We start from the raw sequence: 20,395 nt of genomic DNA on the forward strand, positions 1-20,395 counted from the left end.
GCATGGAGATACAGGACTCGTCTAGCTGCAGTTATTTTAGCATCCACAAGATGTCACAATTGGCTGAAAATTGCCTGATTTTTCAACTGTTTTTAACAAGTCATTTGAGTTGGGAGGTGTTGCATCTCTCTCTTTCAATTCAAAGAGCTTTGATAGCATGAGAAACATCTATCTATCTATCTATCTATCTATCTATCTATCTATCTATCTATCTATCTATCTATCTATCTATCTATCTATCTATCTATCTATCTATCTATCTATCTGTCTGTCTGTCTGTCTGTCTGTCTGTCTGTCTGTCTGTCTATCTATCTATCTATCTATCTATCTATCTATCTATCTATCTATCTATCTATAGATAGATAGATAGATAGATCTAATACTATTTTTTCATTTATTTAAGAAAGCAAATGTTTTATATATACTAGACTTTACACATTTACTACATTGCTATTTACCAACATTACACATGATCTAAAATGTAATGATAATAAGAATAATAATATAGAAATGTCTAACTTCTAAAAAGTATGCTCATTTATGCACTCAAAATAAAATAAAATGCTTGAAACAGCTTAGTTTATATGAGATCAGAACACACACAATTGCTACTTTCTGAAATAAATGTAAAAAAAGGAGACATTTTTCACAATATTCAAATTTTTTAACATGTAGAAGATGTGGTAGATTCCTGCCTGTATGGATCTAGCACTATAGGCTTGTTCTTTTGCTGCCGTGATCAGAGCCCCTGTGCTGTCCTTTAGGCCGGTCTTTTCTAGCTACTGGTAGGTCTTCTTAATATCAGCCACTTCCTCCATCTGTCAATGGTACATATCATTGAGGGGCTTGGTCTTCCATGATATCTCCACCTTCTGTTCCCTATCACCATCTGTCTTCAGTTGCCTGAGGCATTCTTGTAACAGCTGATGTCGGGAGGTCATCTTTCTGATGTATTTAATTGATGCTCCTTGTCTCATCCTGGATTGTGGCTCTGACACTCATTTGACCCTCTTTGCGTTGCTCATAGAGCCTCAGGGTGCTGGACTTTGGGTGGAAATGTCTGTGCATTGAGAAGTTTTCATGTCTTTACATCAGTGGCATCTGTCTCCTCATGTGGCCAACTTATTATCCCAGCTGGGTGCCTGATGACTGGTAGGGTGTATGTATTGATGGCTTGGATCTTCTTCCTTCCATTGTGCTGGCTTCTCAGCACCTGTCATACCTTCTGGAGGTATTTGGCTGTGGCTGACCTTTTTGCATCTTCATCATGGTTCCCATTGGCTTCTGGAATTCCCAGATACTTGTTGCTGTCCTGTATGTCCCCCTGTCCTGTCTTCTGGCAACTCCACCCCCTCAGTCCAGATGACCTTCCCTCTCTTTGCCACCATTCAGCTACACTTATCCAATCCGAATGACATCCTGATATCCTCACTGTAGATCCTGATGAGGTGGATCATTGAGTCAATGTCTTGCTCACTCTTGGCATGCAGCTTGATGTCATCCATGTACAGTAGGTCACTGATGGTTACTCCATTCCTGAACCAATATCTGTAGCCGCTCTTTGTGGTGATTTACCTGGGGGTGGGGGGTTGAGGCCTATGCAGAACAACAGCGGGGATAGTGCATCACATTGGTATATTCTACACTTCTACACTTGATGGTGACTTGTGCAATTGCCTTGGAGTTGGCCTCCAGTGACATCTTCCACAGTCCCACTGAGTTCCTGATTAAGGTTATCAGTGCACTGTTAGCCTTGAATAGTGCCAAGCACTGCAGTATCCACGTGTGAGGCATTGAGTCATAGGCCTTCCTGTAGTCAATCCAGGCTGTGCTCAGGTTGGTCTGCCTGGTCTTTGAGTCCAGGTGTACTGCTTGGTCAACCAGTAGATGGTGCTTTGACCATCTAATATTGTAAATGGATAAATTCAGTTGACTGGATTTGATTTGGAAAGGCGCCACCTGTCTACATATAAGGTCCCACAGTTGATAGTGCATGCCAGAGCACAAACCAAGCATGAAGTCACAGGAATTGTCTATAGACCCCCAAGACAGGATTGTCTTGAGGCATAAATCTTGGGAAGGGTAAGAAACATTTCTGCTGCTTTGAAGGTCCCAATGAGCAGTGGCTTCCATCATCTGTAAATGGAAGAACTTCTGATCCACCAGGACTCTTCCTAGAACTGGCTGTTTATCTAAACTAGCAATCGGGGGAGAAGGGCCTTAGTCACGGAGGTGACCAAGAACCAGCAGCAGCTAGAGTTTCCCAAAAGCCACCTGAAGGACTCTCAGACCATGAGAAACAAAATTATCTGGTCCCATGAGACAAAGATTGAACTCTTTGGTGTAAATGCCAGGTGTCATGTTTGGAGGAGACCAGGCACCATCCCTACAGTGAAGCATGGTGGTGGCAGCACCATGCTGTGGGGATGATTTTCAGCAGCAGGAACTGGGAGACTAGTCAGGATTGAGGGAAAGATGGATGCTGCAATATACAGAGACATCCTTGATGAAAACCTGCTCCAGAGAGCTCTTGACCTCAGAGTGGGGCGATGGTTCATCTTTCAGCAGGACAGTGACCCTAAGCACACAGCCAAGATATCAAAGGAGTGGCTTCAGGACAACTCTGTGAATGTCCTTGAGTGGTCCGGCCAGAGGCCAGACCTGAATTGATTGAACATCTCTGGAGAGATCTGAAAATGGCTGTGCACCGACGCTCCCCATCCAACCTGATGGAGCTTGAGAGGTGCTGCAAAGATGAATGGACCAAACTGCCCAAAGACAGGTGCACCAAGCTTGTGGCATCATATTCAAGAAGACTTGAGCCTGTAATTGCCGTCAAAGGTACATCAACAAAGTATTGAGCAAAGAATGTGACTATTTTTCCCATGTGATTTCTTAGTTTTTTATTTTGAATACATTTGAAAAAAAAAAAAAATCCAAAACAAAACAAAAAACTTTTCATGTTGTCATTAGTCTTCTGAATTCGCTCCCCTCAACTTACACATTAAACCGGGAAAGATCGGGAAAGTACACCATTACAATTTCTCACTTATTTTGCGTGAAAAAGTCCTGTGTGTGTGCAGAAAAAACAATGTGACACCGAAAACCTGTTATTCAACAAGCTGCAATGTTGAACTGCGTTTCCCACAATGCTTCACCTTTTAGAGCACGTGTCAGCCCCGCAAGCCAACCGGACTGAACGTCACATTCCTGCATTCCTTTTTTCCTCCCTCAGTCTGGGACAACGGGGTTAGACAGCCAAGCCTCTTTCCCACTTTTCTTTCTTAATCAAAAATCACCACATAAACATAAATATCAGCCATGACACGGGGGATTTAATCTGAGGCGGTGATCCCGGCTTCAGCAGGAGTCCGAGTGTCACTTCGGGTGAGGATTTAGTCCCTTTAAGCCGGCTCTTGTGTTGTGTGTGTGTGCTGTAATAACACTTTTATAAGGTGCTGAGAATGGACCTAGTTATGACATGAGCTTGCAGACTTGTTGTTATGCTTCACTTTTAATTGAGTCTGTTGAAAACGTTGTTCTTGGCCTGTTGTTTACCTTTGTAGTATAATGCTAACGTTAGCTAGCCGCTAAGGATTGCGTCACCATTGTTACCGGCGATATGCAGGAATATGCAGCAGGGCGTTGAAGCAACTGCAGATGTGGTTTTGATATTTTGACAGGGATATTATGTTGTATTAAAAAAAATAACGTTTCCTTAAAGTAAAGTTGGCTAGCTGACACAAAGTAGCATCTCAGCAGCCTGGGCGTGGTTAAAGGAAAAAGTGTGTGGACCCCTTATGGGCGGTTCTTAAACATATGTTCTGTCAAATGATACCCAAAGAGTTCATGCTAATAAATATAACTTGAGCAGGGCAAAAAGAAATCACTCAATATTCTGACACATTTATAGTGTACAGGTTTGTTGTCCCAACCTGATCTTTTTACATGCTAGCTGTTCTTCTTTGTACTTCAAATTGTCTGTACTTACTGGCTCATAATGCAACATTCTCACATTAGTGGTCATAACAGTTGTTACAGCACTGGCATTTCCAGTTGCAACCTGGAATTGATAACAGGACATTCGCCCTATTGAGATATCCTGTAATCCGTTGCGTGGCAGAGAGTTGCTGCAGTCTAAACAACATAGAGAATCCACATGACGACAGTTGCAAATGAACATTATACTACCAAAATGTACATTTTTATGCTTTTCTTCACGCTAATAAGAGGCTGCATGCATGGGACCCTGAAAACTTTCTAAAACAAATTTTCCAAATAATCAGTGTCTGCTATGTTTAATCTGCATGGAATTTAATCAACGCAAACTGAATTTCAGACATATATATTACTCTGGAACAAAGAGGACAAACAGTGTTGTAAAGGACAATAAGCAAGACGTTAAAGAGCAAACTTAACTTTCCCCCAGAATGACATGAACAGGAAGTGATCGCGGCTCACAGCGTCTCCCATTGAAAATAACGGAGAAACAACCTGAGCTTCTGGCATGTTTACATAAAACAAACACAATAACAACATCTATAAACCCAAAGAATATAGTCACGAGGGTTTTAGGCACAATATACAAAGAGTTTTATGTTGCGATGGTAATGCTGTTGTCCGTGTGCAGTGGTTAAAGTGCAGCCTGATCAGAGCGTCTTAATGCATTTTCAATGTTAATGACATCTCGCAGCGCGGCGACCTCTCCGAAGTTTTGCGAGATTTAGCAGGATTTGAAACCTCAATAGGGCGAATGGGATCTCTTTGCAGGAGTTAATCGGCTATACTAAAATACGAAATGGAGCGAAATGGGAACTGATAATTATGATATGGGGTAAAATGTAATGAAATGGAGCATAATGGAAGGAAATGGGGTGCAACAATTTACCCAGACTGACCCCAACTGACCAAGACTTGATTCCAAATATAAGTAAATGAAGTACTTTTATTTATTTATTGGTGTTTTTTGTGGCAATTTGGAAATGCGGAAATGCGCTCCTTGCTCAAAAAGGGGCAGGTGTGCCATCTGCTGTTCAAGACCCAACAATGGACTCATTTACATGTACATAAAATTTCGCTCCATTTCATATTTTAGTATGGCCTGGAGTTAGTTATTAATTATTCTTGGGTCTTTGTACTCAGTTGATGGACTCAAGGTGTTGTGGTATTTTGCACAGTGTTGTGTTAAATGCAGTGACTACAGGTTACAGAGGCATATCTTCAGTGCTCACCTTAATGATCCCACATGATCCACTACTTAATGATGCAAATGGCTCAAGTCTTTGTCAGGACTTTATGCATCTATAGACTGTTTTCCTATGATGTCACACTCTACCCACAGTGCAGCAGTTGGTCATCTTGACAGGCAAGCCAAAGTGTCGCTATATCTGCCACATAGGCCGACATGCTCATATTTACATGCTCAATTATGATAAATACTTGTGCAGTGCAGGGTTTTACAAACCCTTCGAATGTCAGAGATATGAACCGATAGTATTATGTTATACTGAAGGTCATCACTCATTTGGGAAAGTAGGCCAAAGCGTTGTCGAAGGAGGGAAAAAGACTGTGGCTAAACTGCCAGGATTTTGATCCTTAACCTGACCAGCATCACTACAAAGTCTGTTGTGACCACGTTGTGACTGGTACAGGCATTTTAAAATAGTAAATGAGGATAGTTGTCAAGATTTCATTTGTACACAGTGGTCTTTTATGTCAACATATTTTTTTATATTGTGTAAACAGAAGATTTATGAGTGAGTCACAGGACGACGTGAGAAAACAAACAAGTTTGAAGCAGCATTTGCTCTGATAGATCTGTAAAAGGAAAAGACTGGTAGTGCTGAGCTGGGTCCGACATCCGATAGTGCTGATGCCTGCATAGACGACTTCTTGCCTACACCAGAAGCCACCGGGGCAGCTGCACACAGTGAGCAGCAGATTGTAGAGAGAATGCAGGTAGAGGCTAGGTTATTGTCTTCAAAATGCGTCACATGAGCAGGTAATTTAATTGATTTAATTCCTCCCATCTGCACAGAGTATGAATTAGTAAAATCAGATGTTGGCATTAGGGAAGTATTATATTGGATTTTTGCCTATACTTGTTACCTCCGCCAGCGAACTTGGGCGGAGGTTATGTTTTTGCCCCTGTATGTTTGTTTGTTTGTCAACAGCCTGGAACATAGAATTTTTCTTAGATCATTATAAAATTTTTACAGAGGATCCACATCCTGAAAGGCAAGAACTGATTGAATTTTCAAGGTCAAAGTCAGGAAGAATATTGGAAAAATCTCAATCCTTTAACACTGAACGAATTTTCAAAATTCATAACTGTCAAAAAGATCAAATTTCTTTCATATTTGAGAGCATTATGTAGGATGGTATCCTTTATTGACTGACAAAGTTTGATTGGGACGTGATCCAGAACAGATTTAATGTATATTTTACATTACATCTGAATCTATCTGACCTGGATTGTGGATTTTGTGGACATTTTAATTTAATATTGAAAAGCCCATTTGGTGTACATTTTGCATTATATCTAATCAAAAGTGCCTCATTCACTCTCAGTTGTGACAATGAGGTGCGAACTGGCACACTCAATGAATAGAGTATGTTTGATCTGCATCTGATAGCCACTTCCCGCTGTCTCAACCAATCCAGATCCTTCCTCTCTGAACCCTCTCACCCAGCACATCGCCTGTTCAGCTTTCTCCCGTCTGGCAGGAGATACAGGTTGATCAGAGCCCAAACCTCCAGGATAAAATACAGTTTCTTTCCCTGAGCTGTGAGAACATTAAACACTCGTGCAACATGTGCAATAACTCTGACCACCATGCACAATCACTGAAATCCTTGGGCTATACTCACACAAATATGTGCAATCTAATTTTCTCAGTGTCTTATCTAGAACTAGCTGAATTACCTGTTCTACGCATGGGTAATAGAGAAGAATTTTAGCCATGTCATTGTATATTTCAGGTCAATTTAGTTAATTAGTAAGTTGCATTGCATTATAGGTTATCATTAATTTTCATAGAGCAATTTGTGATGGCAAATGATTGTTTTTACCCCATAACTCCATCACATTCAGTCATAGATAGTCCAAAGTAAAGCTTTTTGGAACCTTTGTGATCAGACAAATAATGTGGTGTAGGTTTCAATATGGTTGAAGTATCTTTAAACTTTTACCCCTGTGTAATTCCTCAGTTGAGCCCTACCTGGCTGCCTATTGAAAATTCAAGTGGCCAATCTTTTTTTTTTTTTTTTCAAGAAAGTGATGTTTAAGGAGTATGTGTGCTGATTTAGGTATTGCTTCCAGAAATTAACAATTGTTAAAGTTATCTGTTGCACTATTTTGATCTATATTTAGCTTAAGAAAAGCCACCTCTAACAGGACTTTGACCCTGAAAATTTTTTCAAGGTAAAAATCTGTGGAATTGGAATCTAGTGTTGGTGGAGGTTTGCACTCTATTAGTGCGGTGCTCTAATTGTATTTTGAAACTCATTTCAGGTGATACAGTTACCAGTATATGCACATCTTTTGTTTTTATTTCATTGAAGAGCACCTGTCCTAGATCCTGTACTCAAATTTCATGTTTTGCCATTTTCAAGCTACCAGTATATGAATGATACAGTGCATCATGAATGGCTATCAAGTCACTTCCCTTTTTCAGGTAATCAGCAATTGTTTGAAATTAAACAACATTTCTGCAGGCTAGCAGTATTAGAAAACTCACACAAATCCTATTTCCCATCATACATTTCCACTTTGTCAGAAAATCACAATGCAGTCCACCAGTCATGATGAAAACTCACTGATGTCACACAATTTTTGTATCTGCAGACGATGGAAAATTAATTTTAAACTTTTGTTGACCAATACTGACGCTTTCCCAATGTAATTGTGTAGGTGAAATATTTGGGCTTAAAAGAAAAGCTGCACACTATTGGCCCTCTATGGCACGACTGGTTATCCTTTGTTTATGTGGTCAGTTTGATTACATAGTGACTCAGTAAATTATGAACCCAAACCATATGAATATGACAGAGCAATATGTTTGTACATTTAATTGTCAAAACCAAGAATGGTAAATGGCGAATTTAATCATAAAAAAAACAAGAAGCTTCGAGCATTCCTCAGATTCCTGCTGCTGACAGGCTGATTGGCTCAAAGCGTCTTTATTGATGTGATGTAATGTTTGCATGTTATCAGAGTACATAACAGAGACCTGTTTGACTTGACTGATAAGGGAGTTGCCACAATGTGATACAGAAAACCACAACAAACATTTCTTATACTTAACATCAACTTTCTCAAAGGTGAGTGGGTTCCATTAGTAATTCAGCCTTGCCTACTAAGAGGAAAATTAGTTTTTGAGTAAAAGCTGTCTCCACAGCTTTGGTCCATGCAGAAGCCTGCACGTCTGTAGTGCCTGCAGACACATGTAGATTCTAAAGGCCCCATCACACTTAGTACAAAAGAGCACAAGCCAAGCCAAATCAGGCAGAATGTCAACAAAACCAATATTCCTGCCACATCTGGGAGGGAATAAGTAATTGTGTTGGACAGCTGTCCGAACACCCAGACTGCGCTCCGATCCACCCCAACTCATGGTATGCCCATGACCCTCCGACCACAGTACAAATGTAGGTGGAACACTGTAAGAGTACCTGGACAGCTACCAGAATGCAGTAAAAACAATAAGAATGCACTTGTAAGCCATACAATTGCGGTCCGGTTGCAGTTCAGCAGAATCATTCGGCCATGGCTCGATGTGGCAGAAACATGCTGGACATCCCCCTGAACGCGATCACAATATCGCGAATGCCATTTTCATGCTGTTTGATTGTTTAGAATGCAGTCAGACTACGATCAGACGGCACTTCAGTTGCCATTTTATATTTTTCCACTGCGCCCCAAACATTTTGAACATGAGCAAAACATTCAGGGCAGCTGCATGACTGTGCTTGACTGCTCTCCGACGGTCACAAATGCACCTCGACACTTCTCGAATGTGGTGAAATTTTCATTCGCCGGCATTCAACCTCATTCAGCCTCTAGTGTGATGGGGGTACAATTCGGTAACCTGCTCGGTGATAAGTCAAGTTTAGCAAGTATTTCATCATGTGCCCTGTGATATTCTTGGGAGTTAGACACTTGAATATGCCACCTAAAGTGTGACTACTTTGATCAAATCATTTACTGAGAAGTTGGCTACTAAGAAGCTGGTTGTTCATTAGATGACTGGTGGTCAGTGGTTTGAATTTTGGGTCCTATCTGGTGTTGTGTCCTCAAATTTGCAGGACAGCACTTCGTGTGTAAGCTTGTGGCTATTGTCATTTTCTGAAAGCATTTATCTGTCTGTCTCTGTTGTGCATTAGATTTATAGATAGAAGTAACATCCCCTGTTGTGAATATATGGACGTAAATTTACTATATCATAGTTCATGCTTTGCTTAGGTATCAGGTCATGGAATTTGTCAATTCAGTTCATAGTTCCATTTGAACACACGTAAAAAAAAAGTTTGGTTTGAATGGTACAAAATGAATGAATGGGTTCCTTTCCTTGTGACCATACAATAATTATTTTAAAGATATTTTTTACCAGCGCCATGCACTGGCACTTCCCATCAAGGTTGAAATACCTGTATTTTCAACTTTTACCGCCTGCTGTAGCAACACACAAAGCTGACATTTTATCTTTAACAAGGAGAAAAGACAGACAGCAGTGCAGTCACCTGACTTATTTATGTAAATGAAATTATTGTCCCTTTCTTTTCTTCTTCCTGTAATTTGTCTGAAAGTCTGAACCATCCAGAAAGTGTTTCCACACTGCAAACACACTGGACAATGGTTCAGGTCAGTTTTGATCATTCTGAGTCTACTTTCTTTTCGTCAGGCACAAATTGTGTTCTTCATCCAGACTGTAGTCCAAGGCAGCTTTCACACCTATTTTGGTTCAGATCAAACAAGGTATGTGTTAAATCACCTGAGTGGTTTGTATGTTTTGCTGTAGAACATTGCCCATACAAAACAGTTATTGGGTGAAACTCTAAAATTTGTAGTGACCTGGTGCCATACCTAACCATGTCCCAGGTGTTTTAAGAACGGAAAACACTTGCAGTGTTGTTCACTTTGTGTCTAACGGTAGCCGACGACGTTACTAGTTAGTTCATTAGGGCCTCGTCACTGTAGTAGTATTTGGCTTTTGTTAGCTGCTTGCAATGCTGAGTAAAGTTTATGTGTGCAATGATTAAGTCAGAACTTGGAGTTTGAGGACAAACAAAACAATAGCATTCCTGTTAGTTCCTACATTTGTAGCGCAGAAGTGCAGAGGTAGAAAATTACAATTAAAATTCCTCAGAGTTCAGAGGAAATGTGAACGTGTAATACAGAGCATGTTGATGGAAAAATGTATTACTGCATTTACTTGATTCTACATGAACAGGATGTTAGAAACCACTGTGATGTTTTTCCATTTAGCAAATTAAAATGGGACCTGTACCATTTGCAAATGTGGCATCAGTGTTAATAGATTTTATCGATAAATAAATAAAATACAAGTAAATAAGACATCCAGTCTACTGTGTACTGTACTGTACCTGTAGGGGGCGTTCCAGCAGAATTTCTTCTTGCTCATACAGCTAGTTTTAACCTTCAATTTTATTGTTGGAATTTAAAGTATAGTACAAGTATTAGTCACACTATAGGTATTGGCATTGTGGTTAAAAATAAACAAAACAAAACTGATAAATGCAATGATTTTGTTGTAACTGTCTGCCCTCTTCATCTGCAATTGGTGGCTGATCAATAGATGCGCACCCTTGGGATCTAGTCAGGAACATCTTAGGAACTACAGCACATCAACAGTTCATCAGACTGACAGTTAATTAGATAGTCTGTGCAGTGTCATTGCCTTAGTGATCTGCAGTCCATGTTTATATGAGTTCCTGTTTCTCCATTGATGAGATTAATGATTAAATCAGAGCGGTAGTGTCCTCTGCCCTCACAAGTGAAAAAGAAAGAAAATGAAACCATATTCCCAGAGTATGAGTAATAAATAAGGATGCAGTGGATCACAATACAGCACATGACATTTGAATTGTAAGTTGTGTTCCAGTCAATTCTTGGGCTGTAATGCATATCCAATTAATCAGGCTATGTGTAATGATTATTTTAATTAATGATTACTGTTTGTGTTGATTATTTTTAAGATTCATATGGATTTCTATTAGTGAATGATGTATGACCCTTGGCTGTCAGACTTGCCTGATTGTTTTTCTGTTGGAAGGTTTGTGGGGTAGAAAAAAAACATGACCCTGAACTAATTTCTTGAGGGCCAAAGTTGGACTTTAAGCTGGTGAAATTTCAATATCTCAATTTGTATATTGAGAGATGCAGTATAGGGGCTGTTTTGAAATTTATGACTGTTGTCAAGATGATATCAAGGTGTCACCTTGTAATTCGGAAAATTTGCACGAGTGCTTGTGCTATTTAAGTGTGTTTTATAGATAAGACAGTTAATGCAGGAGTGATTGTGCTATTTAAGTGTGTTTTATAGACAAGACAGTTAATTGATTAGTCATGAAAATAATTGACAGAGACTTGTGCCCATAACAGTTTACATGACTTGTTTCTTTGACTGACCTTTCCTGTGTAATCTGAGTTGTTTAGTCTATCTGTAATTCCAGCCCCAGCCCATGTTGGCCCCCTTTTCACATTTTTTTGCTTGGGGGCCTCAGAATTTCTACCTGCTCTTCATGTGGGTAAAGGCCCATACGTGTGTGTGGTGTGGTGTGTGTGTGTTGGTGTGTGTGTGTGTGTGTGTGTGTGTGTGTGTGTGTGTGTGTGTGTGTGTGTGTGTGTGTGTGTGTGTGTGTGTGTGTGTAGCTCGACAGAATTGTCTTGCTGGGCTCCACAGCACTGCATGCTCCATTCTCCCTCATCAGGTCACAACTGAGACAAAAGGAGGGACAGTGGGGTTATTGTCTGGGGTTATTGTTATTCTGTATGTGTAAGTATGTACAGTTGGACACGCTGTGTAATATGTGCACACAAGACTGTCATTACGTATTTTTTCTGGGGTTTTTGATCATGCTTAGACACTGTTAGCTGGGTTTCCCATCCCAATGCTATTTTTCCAGGGAATGCCAAGTTTGCTTCCCCAAAGTAATCCCCCCACCCCTAAAGAAATTTTGGTGTTTTGATGACACATTAAAGGACAAATGATCCATACAAATCACTGATCTATGACCAAATGAATGACGATGTCTCCTGTCCTTGCTGTGTTTGCAGACAACAAGCTGATAATATCACAGATAAGGCAACGTCTGAACTCGTACTTTTATGTCATGAACATAAATGCCTTCTGTTTCAGAACATATATGGTGAAATAGAATTTGTTTTATGTAACTTCCCCCAGAGTAGTTATGGTCACTGAACATAAAATATGTCTAAATGGGAAAATAAAAATCAATCTCAGAAATGATTAGAATGCCCTCTGAAATATCTGAAAATACAGGATAGGACATCCATTGGCTATAGGTGGGCCCCTGGCCTTAGTCATCTCCCTCACCCCCCAAATGAGCATTTATGAGGGAAAACCCTGGTGATTATCAAATAAAATAATCACTTCAGAGAAGGGAGTGTGACAAATACAAGTGACTAATTTTGCTTCAACAAATACTTGAGAACCTGAGTGAGGACTTCGAGAGGGACAGTATTTTTATAACAATACTGTGTTGTATTTAATTGGCTTTTTACAATTACTTTAGTATTGAGTGATAGCTTTTGGCTGTCATGTGCTAGACAATACACGAGTTTTTTTTAATACATTTGTAAATTGATAGGTGAATTTCTTCAGTGATCTAAAAACACTCATTAAGTTTAATTCAAATAATATTTCAGCATTTTGAGTGTGTGTGTAGCAAACATAATTGGGCAGTGCAGTCTCATTTGAAGGCGGGCGATAAAGGAGTAAAATATGACACATATGACGTAAGTTTTCTACTTCCAGGGACAGAAGCATGGTACTTTCTCTGAGTTTGTGGGCAAATTACACACAAATAAAGTGAAAATGCAAAGAAAAAGTGACTATGCAGTGGAAAGTGGACATGTTTTGCGGTTTGTTTATGACCCAAAGCTCAAACGTGTTGAGGCAGTTGTGCGGGCGAGAGAACACAGCTATTATACCTATATAAAGATTGGTTGAAATGTGTCCAACCAATTGGATTGGTTAGCTGTGATTGGTTAGCTCTGATTAGCTGTGTAGGCTAACACTTACCGACACAACCTCTCCCATTTGCCTCATCTTTCCTTCTCCACTGGGAACCCAAAAAAACTGCACTTTTCGCGACTGCTTCGGTGATTGCAGTCGAAAACAAAACAGTACACCATTTTCCCGTTAGAATTGATGCTGTTTGTGGGAAGAGACTAATACCCGGGCAGAGTGTTGGAGTGTCAGCACAGACCATTCAGAAGATGTGGGTTTCAGCGGAAGCCATTTTAAACCGGCATGTCTTAAAGCAGCAGGTCTGCCAGTATGCTTTCAAGTTTACCGAGCTGGGCTGAATGGTTTCTGCTGACACTCCCACACTCTGCCCGGGGCATTCTCTGCCATGTTCGTGCTGGCTGTACCCAGATGTGGTCAAATCCCGCGATATCACATAGGGGTTCAGACGAGACTGCGCTGCCCTATTGCAACAAAATTTAAAGTTTTCGATGACAGTTTATTTGGATAGATTACACAGCAGCACAGTCTCAGCCAAACTATGACAGATTGAGGAAATGTATGAGTAACATATACAAAATTTTGATATCCATTCATATCCGTTTTTGTGCTGAACAAGCTCTTTTCTCATTCGTTAAAGGCGTTCCTTTTGTCAGCTGATGTCCGGTGAGTCAACTGGAATGTTTCGTGTATGCTCAAACTTTTGTGCAGACATCAGATGGAAAGCTTTCCCAGTCGTTACACATTTGTTTACTGTTTTGTCCTGTACTTGTTGGTTACGTTTACAATACTCATGCATTCATATCCTTTGGCTGTCCTTGCTTCAGATTGGGCTTCTGATTTGCCAAAGCTCTGGCGCAGGGTTTCAATTCAGTATCATTTGTGTAAGAGAGTACCAGAATCTAAGTGCTGCGAATGTGCTGAAATGATTATCAATTTCCAAATGAATAGATTTCTGGAGGGGTTTTTTGGGGGGGGAGGGGGGTGTATGGGGTTCATTAGCCTGATAGGCCTATAATACTGTAGAAACACTGGTACGTATTGTTGTGAAAGTGTAGGAACACGGACCCACAACAGGGGGCGCAATGAATGGACAATGGAGGAAGTAAAAAACAAGATTTACTACTGAAACAAGCACGAGTAGTATAACAAACACAATGTTTAGGGTCGAATCCGCTGGTGTCGTGTGGGCAGGCTCGAAGATAGGAGACGTCCGTCTCAGTCGAACCGGAACCACCCAGATCTCCACTGCCACCGAACCCCGGAAATACTGGAACCGCCAAGTCCCGAATTCCCAGGTGGCCACTGCCTCCGCTCGTCGGATCCGGTACTGCTGGCAGGAGAGAGCAAGAACACACAGGAGTGGATGAACGCACCCAGTACAGAGAGGGGAGAAGCCGCCTCCACCTCTTGGCAAAGTTCAGCAGGAAGGTGAGTACTTATCCAAAGAAGGAGGGTCTCAGTAGTCACCAGTCCTGAAAGGTTTAACAAGTTTATCAATCACAGAATATGCTGCAGAGAATGTTACCTTGGTCTTAGGCGATATCTCGGCACTGAGGTGGAGACGCCGTCCTCCTGATATACCTCGGTGCTGAGTAGAAACAGCTGTGTTTGGTGATGGGTGACAGCTGTCATCCAGATTACTCCCATGATGTGGTAGCGCCCTCTGGTGCCTGGAGCCCGCACTCCAGGCAGGGCGCCCTCTGGTGGTGGTGGGCCAGCAGTACCTCCTCTTCAGCGGCCCACACAACACGTATGAATGTTCACACACATTGTTCATACCTTTATACATGTACAGTATATCGTGGATGGATGACTCATAATTACAGTAGTGTTCAGAATAATAGTAGTGCTATGTGACTAAAAAGATTAATCCAGGTGTTGAGTATATTTCTTATTGTTACATGGGAAACAAGGTACCAGTAGATTCAGTAGATTCTCACAAATCCAACAAGACCAAGCATTCATGATATGCACACTCTTAAGGCTATGAAATTGGGCTATTAGTAAAAAACAGTAGAAAAGGGGGTGTTCACAATAATAGTAGTGTGGCATTCAGTCAGTGAGTTCGTCAGTTTTGTGGAACAAACAGGTGTGAATCAGGTGTCCCCTATGTAAGGATGAAGCCAGCACCTGTTGAACATGCTTTTCTCTTTGAAAGCCTGAGGAAAATGGGACGTTCAAGACATTGTTCAGGAGAACAGCGTAGTTTGATTAAAAAGTTGATTGGAGAGGGGAAAACTTATACACAGGTGCAAAAAATTATAGGCTGTTCATCTACAATGATCTCCAATGCTTTAAAATGGACAAACAAAAACAGAGACATGTGGAAGAAAACCAGAATGGCAAAGGCTCACCCATTGATCAGCTCCAGTCTGGAGTTACCTGTAAGTGCTGTGACAGAAGACACCTGTGTGATGATGAGAGTAAAATTGTTCTTTTTGGGTCCAAGGGCCACAGACAGTTTGTGAGACGACCCCCAAACTCTGAATTCAAGCCACAGTTCACAGTGAAGACAGTGAAGCATGGTGGTGCAAGCATCATGATATGGGCATGTTTCTCCTACTATGGTGTTGGGCCTATATATCGCATACCAGGTATCATGGATCAGTTTGGATATGTCAGAATACTTGAAGAGGTCATGTTGCCTTATGCTAAAGAGGACATGCCCTTGAAATGGGTGTTTCAACAAGACAATGGCCCCAAGCACACTAGTAAACCAGCAAAATCTTGGTTCCAAACCAACAAAATGAATGCCTCACAGATGTGAAGAAATCATGAAAAACTGTGGTTATACAACTAAATACTAGTTTAGTGATTCACAGGATTGCTAAAAAAAGCAATTGGAACATAATAGTTTTGAGTTTGTAGCGTCAACAGCAGATGCTACTATTATTATGAACACCCCCTTTTCTACTTTTTTTTACTAATAGCCCTATTTCATAGCCTTAAGAGTGTGCATATCATGAATGCTTAGTCTTGTTGGATTTGTGAGAATCTACTGAATCTACTGGTACCTTGTTTCCCATGTAACAATAAGAAATATACTCAAAACCTGGATTAATCTTTTTAGTCACATAGCACTACTATTATTCTATTATTCTGAATACTACTGTATGTCCCGTTTCTTGTTCTGAATGCCTGGGAGCTTTAAAAAAAGGATCTAACTTTGGAAATCTGAGTTCTGATCCTTCTGTGGCAATTCCCAAAATAGTGCATGTCCTGCAGCCTGCATTTCACAAGGCTAATCAATGGCCAGCCTCATTGTCTGGATTATATTGTTGACACAAGGTCAGATTAAGCCATGTTTAAATTGCAATGTAGGGATTAAATTATTAGTCATGGGTACTAAATGTACATAACAAAAGCATCATTGTAGTGATGTATAGAGATTTTCTGAACTGCTGCATTGTCTTTGAGAAAAAAAAAAGCCTTTGATTCCTACTTGATCACCAGGGCAGCTGTCCTCGAGCTCACCCCGTGCTGTAATCTTCTGATGGAGTATCTTTCTGGGCTCATTAGAAGTATTTACTAATAGTAGATCCAACCCCACTGACACTCAAAAAGGTCTATGTGGGTGCAGTTTTAATCCTATTGAAATAACTAGTGTAAAGTGAAATAGTCAGAAATGTAATAAAGATACCTTTTTATGTTTAATTTGACACAAAACAAACTATGATGTGGCACTGCAAATTGGAGTTACTCTATATAGCCTTTAACCAGAATCCAATGTAAAGGCTTTAGTTTTTGTGCACCTGATTTGTTGGCTGCAAATTGCTCCTCAACAAGTCCTCCCTGGCTGAACAGATACCATTCAACCTACTCCAAGGTATACATCCTCTTTGCAGGTCTGTGACCATACCATAATGTAAAGGAGATTAGTAGCGACAGACAGGCAGGCAGGTAGCTGCCCTGCTCTGGGTCAGGGGTCATATGATAAAATGCAGCAATCTCAAGAGAGCAGCATCAGTATGAAAGTGGTAGAAAAATAATGATAAATTCAGCTTTGCATGGTGGACAAGGTGCGCATAGATGGTGGCACTGAAGAGGCATGAGAGGTCAAAACATTTTGAAAGATGGATGATGTGTATTGTGAAATCCTTTCAGTCAGGGCCTTGCTCCCAAATAGGAGAGCTCTGCTGTTGAATACTTGGAAGGCATTGACGCATATATGCTTGTTTAACTGCAGTGAAAAGTAGGGAAGTTCAGAATGATCAAGGTAATACAAATACAGTTACAGTAGTGTTCAGAATAATAGTAGTGCTATGTGACTAAAAAGATTAATCTAGGTTTTGAGTATATTTCTTATTGTTACATGGGAAACAAGGTACCAGTAGATTCAGTAGATTCTCACAAATCCGACAAGACCAAGCATTCATGATATGCACACTCTTAAGGCTATGAAATTGGGCTATTAGTAAAAAAAGTAGAAAAGGGGGTCTTCACAATAATAGTAGCATCTGCTGTTGACACTACAAACTCAAAACTATTATGTTCAAACTGCTTTTTTAGCAATCCTGTGAATCACTAAACTAGTATTTAGTTGTATAACCACAGTTTTTGATGATTTCTTCACATCTGCGAGGCATTAATTTTGTTGGTTTGGAACCAAGATTTTGCTCATTTACTAGTGTGCTTGGGGTCATTGTCTTGTTGAAATACCCATTTCAAGGGCATGTCCTCTTCAGCATAAGGCAACATGACCTCTTCAAGTATTTTGACATATCCAAACTGATCCATGATACCTGGTATGCGATATATAGGCCCAACACCATAGTAGGAGAAACATGCCCATATCATGTTGCTTGCACCACCATGCTTCACTGTCTTCACTGTGAACTGTGTCTTGAATTCAGAGTTTGGGGGTCGTCTCACAAACTGTCTATGGCCATCGGACCCAAAAAGAACAATTTTACTCTCATCAGTCCACAAAATATTCCTCCATTTTTCTTTAGGCCAATTGATGTGTTCTTTGGCAAATTGTAACCTCTTCTGCACATGTCTTTTATTTAACAGAGGGACTTTGCGGGGGATTCTTGCAAATAAATTAGCTTCACACAGGCATCTTCTAACTGTCACAGCACTTACAGGTAACTCCAGACTATCTTTGATCATCCTGGAGCTGATCAATGGGTGAGCCTTTGCCATTCTGGTTATTCTTCTATCCATTTTGATGGTTGTTTTCTGTTTTCTTCCACACGTCTCTGGTTTTTTTGTCCATTTTAAAGCATTGGAGAGCATTGTAGATGAACAGCCTATAATTTTTTGCACCTGCGTATAGGTTTTCCCCTCTCCAATCAACTTTTTAATCAGACTACGCTGCTTTTCTGAACAATGTGTTGAATGTCCCATTTTCCTCAGGCTTTCAAAGAGAAAAGCATGTTCAACAGGTGCTGGCTTCATCCTTACATAGGGGACACCTGATTCACACCTGTTTGTTCCACAAAATTGACGAACTCACTGACTGAATGCCACAGTATTATTATTGTGAACACCCCCTTTTCTACTTTTTTTTTTACTAATAGCCCAATTTCATAGCTTTAAGAGTGTGAATATCATGAATGCTTGGTCTTGTTGGATTTATGAGAATCTACTGAATCTACTGGTACCTTGTTTCCCATGTAACAATAAGAAATGTACTCAAAACCTGGATTAATCTTTTTAGTCACACAGCACTACTATTATTCTGAACACTACTGTATTTCATGTTTTTGTTGTACATTGGCAAAGTGAAAGAAAAACAACCCACATTTTTTTCACTCGTCTGGCACCTCTGATCACCATCAGAGATGGATTGTCAATTATTTGTAGCAGTGTTGTCATCTTGACTTTAAAAATTGACTCTATTAGGCCATTACTCATGTGAGATGAAGGCTTTGCACACCCCTCGTCCTGTTGATTTTTTTTTTTTTACAGTGTACTTTGTTTCTGTTTCTTTATTTTCTTTAATGCACAGGTCACTCTCCTCGTCTGCCTTCTCCCCTTCCACCCACCACGTAGGTGGTTGCTATGGAGAACTCTTCAGTGGCATCTGCATCATCTGAGACTGGGAGCACACGGTCACAAGAAATTGAAGAGCTGGAGCGTTTCATTGACAGCTACGTGTTGGAGTACCAGGTGCAAGGGATTCTTGGAGACAAGGCTGATGGTGACTTAGATTTGGACAGTCGAGGCAAGGTGCCACAGGTTAGAATCTTGTTAAATAAATTAATGACAAGCTTTTATTTGTTGCATATTTGTGGTATGCTGTATGTTGTCAGCAGTAAATAACAGTACTCGTGCCTTCTAGTAGTGTCTCTGATTAGGTCTTTCAAGTGCAAAATTACTGAATGGATAATTCAGAAATTTTTGCATAGACCCATGATTCAAAATTCTAGTTTTTTCATGAGGTTTTTTTGTGGAAGTAGCTTTTGTTGGTTCCACAGAGATGGGAAATGAGTGGCAATGATTTTTTTTTAAATAGACATTTTTTTAAAGAATGTCTATTTTAAATTGCTGTAAACCGTCTGCTCAAGTTGTGGCATTTTGCTTTTGTTTGTGGTCTTTACTTGCATGTAATTAACCCGTTTTTCATGATAGCAGGTTCTCCTCTGTTTCTCTCCTGCAGTGGACACATGACTGTAACAACAAGAAGGATGGCAGCTGGTCATCTTCATGGGGGAGAGGCTCATCCAAGCCAGTATGTGTTTGTTGCCATATCTGTTGTTTTATATTTAACCTTAATTAAATACCGTTTTTTTTTTTCCGGAGAATAAGTCAGTTATTTTTATCTGTTTGTTTGACTACATAGTTTGGTAGGGCTGGCGATTTATAATCTGGTCGGACTTGAATAACAACTAATCCATTCATCTGTTTTCTATACCCACGTATTCCAATTAAGGGTCACGGGGGTGCTGAAGTTCCTATTGCAAACAAAATGTGTATATTTTTGAATAAAATTTATTTCTCAGGGTTTTTTTGTCTCTTTCCCCACCCTTAGGATGAGTGGGAACACAGTAGCAATGGCAGCACAGGTTCCAGACCCAGTTCAGGCTCCAGGCCAGGTTCTGGCTCCCGCTCAGATAGCAGGGGCCGAAACAACCAGTTCAAAGTCCCCACAAAGGTAAAGGCTCATCTTCACTCATCAGTGTGTCTACTGTGGTATGTGCCTCTGCTGTGACAGT

General features: G+C 40.4%; 1 protein-coding gene across 2 annotated transcripts in view; it reads left to right on the top strand.

Moving 5' to 3' along the window:
- Positions 1–3,224: 3,224 nt before the first annotated feature.
- The window catches only part of ctif (CBP80/20-dependent translation initiation factor), a 171,802-nt gene continuing 154,631 nt past the window's right edge, over positions 3,225–20,395 (top strand). For both annotated transcript variants that reach the window (XM_034191677.1, XM_034191676.1), the window contains exons 1-4: positions 3,225–3,387; positions 19,189–19,418; positions 19,840–19,911; positions 20,212–20,334. In XM_034191677.1, coding sequence (XP_034047568.1) covers positions 19,242–19,418; positions 19,840–19,911; positions 20,212–20,334 — 372 coding nt within the window. In that variant the 5' untranslated portion in view covers positions 3,225–3,387; positions 19,189–19,241. The remainder of the gene's footprint in view (positions 3,388–19,188; positions 19,419–19,839; positions 19,912–20,211; positions 20,335–20,395) is intronic.

This window comes from Thalassophryne amazonica, chromosome 17, assembly GCF_902500255.1.
Source record: "Thalassophryne amazonica chromosome 17, fThaAma1.1, whole genome shotgun sequence".
In the NCBI taxonomy this organism is placed as follows: domain Eukaryota; kingdom Metazoa; phylum Chordata; class Actinopteri; order Batrachoidiformes; family Batrachoididae; genus Thalassophryne; species Thalassophryne amazonica.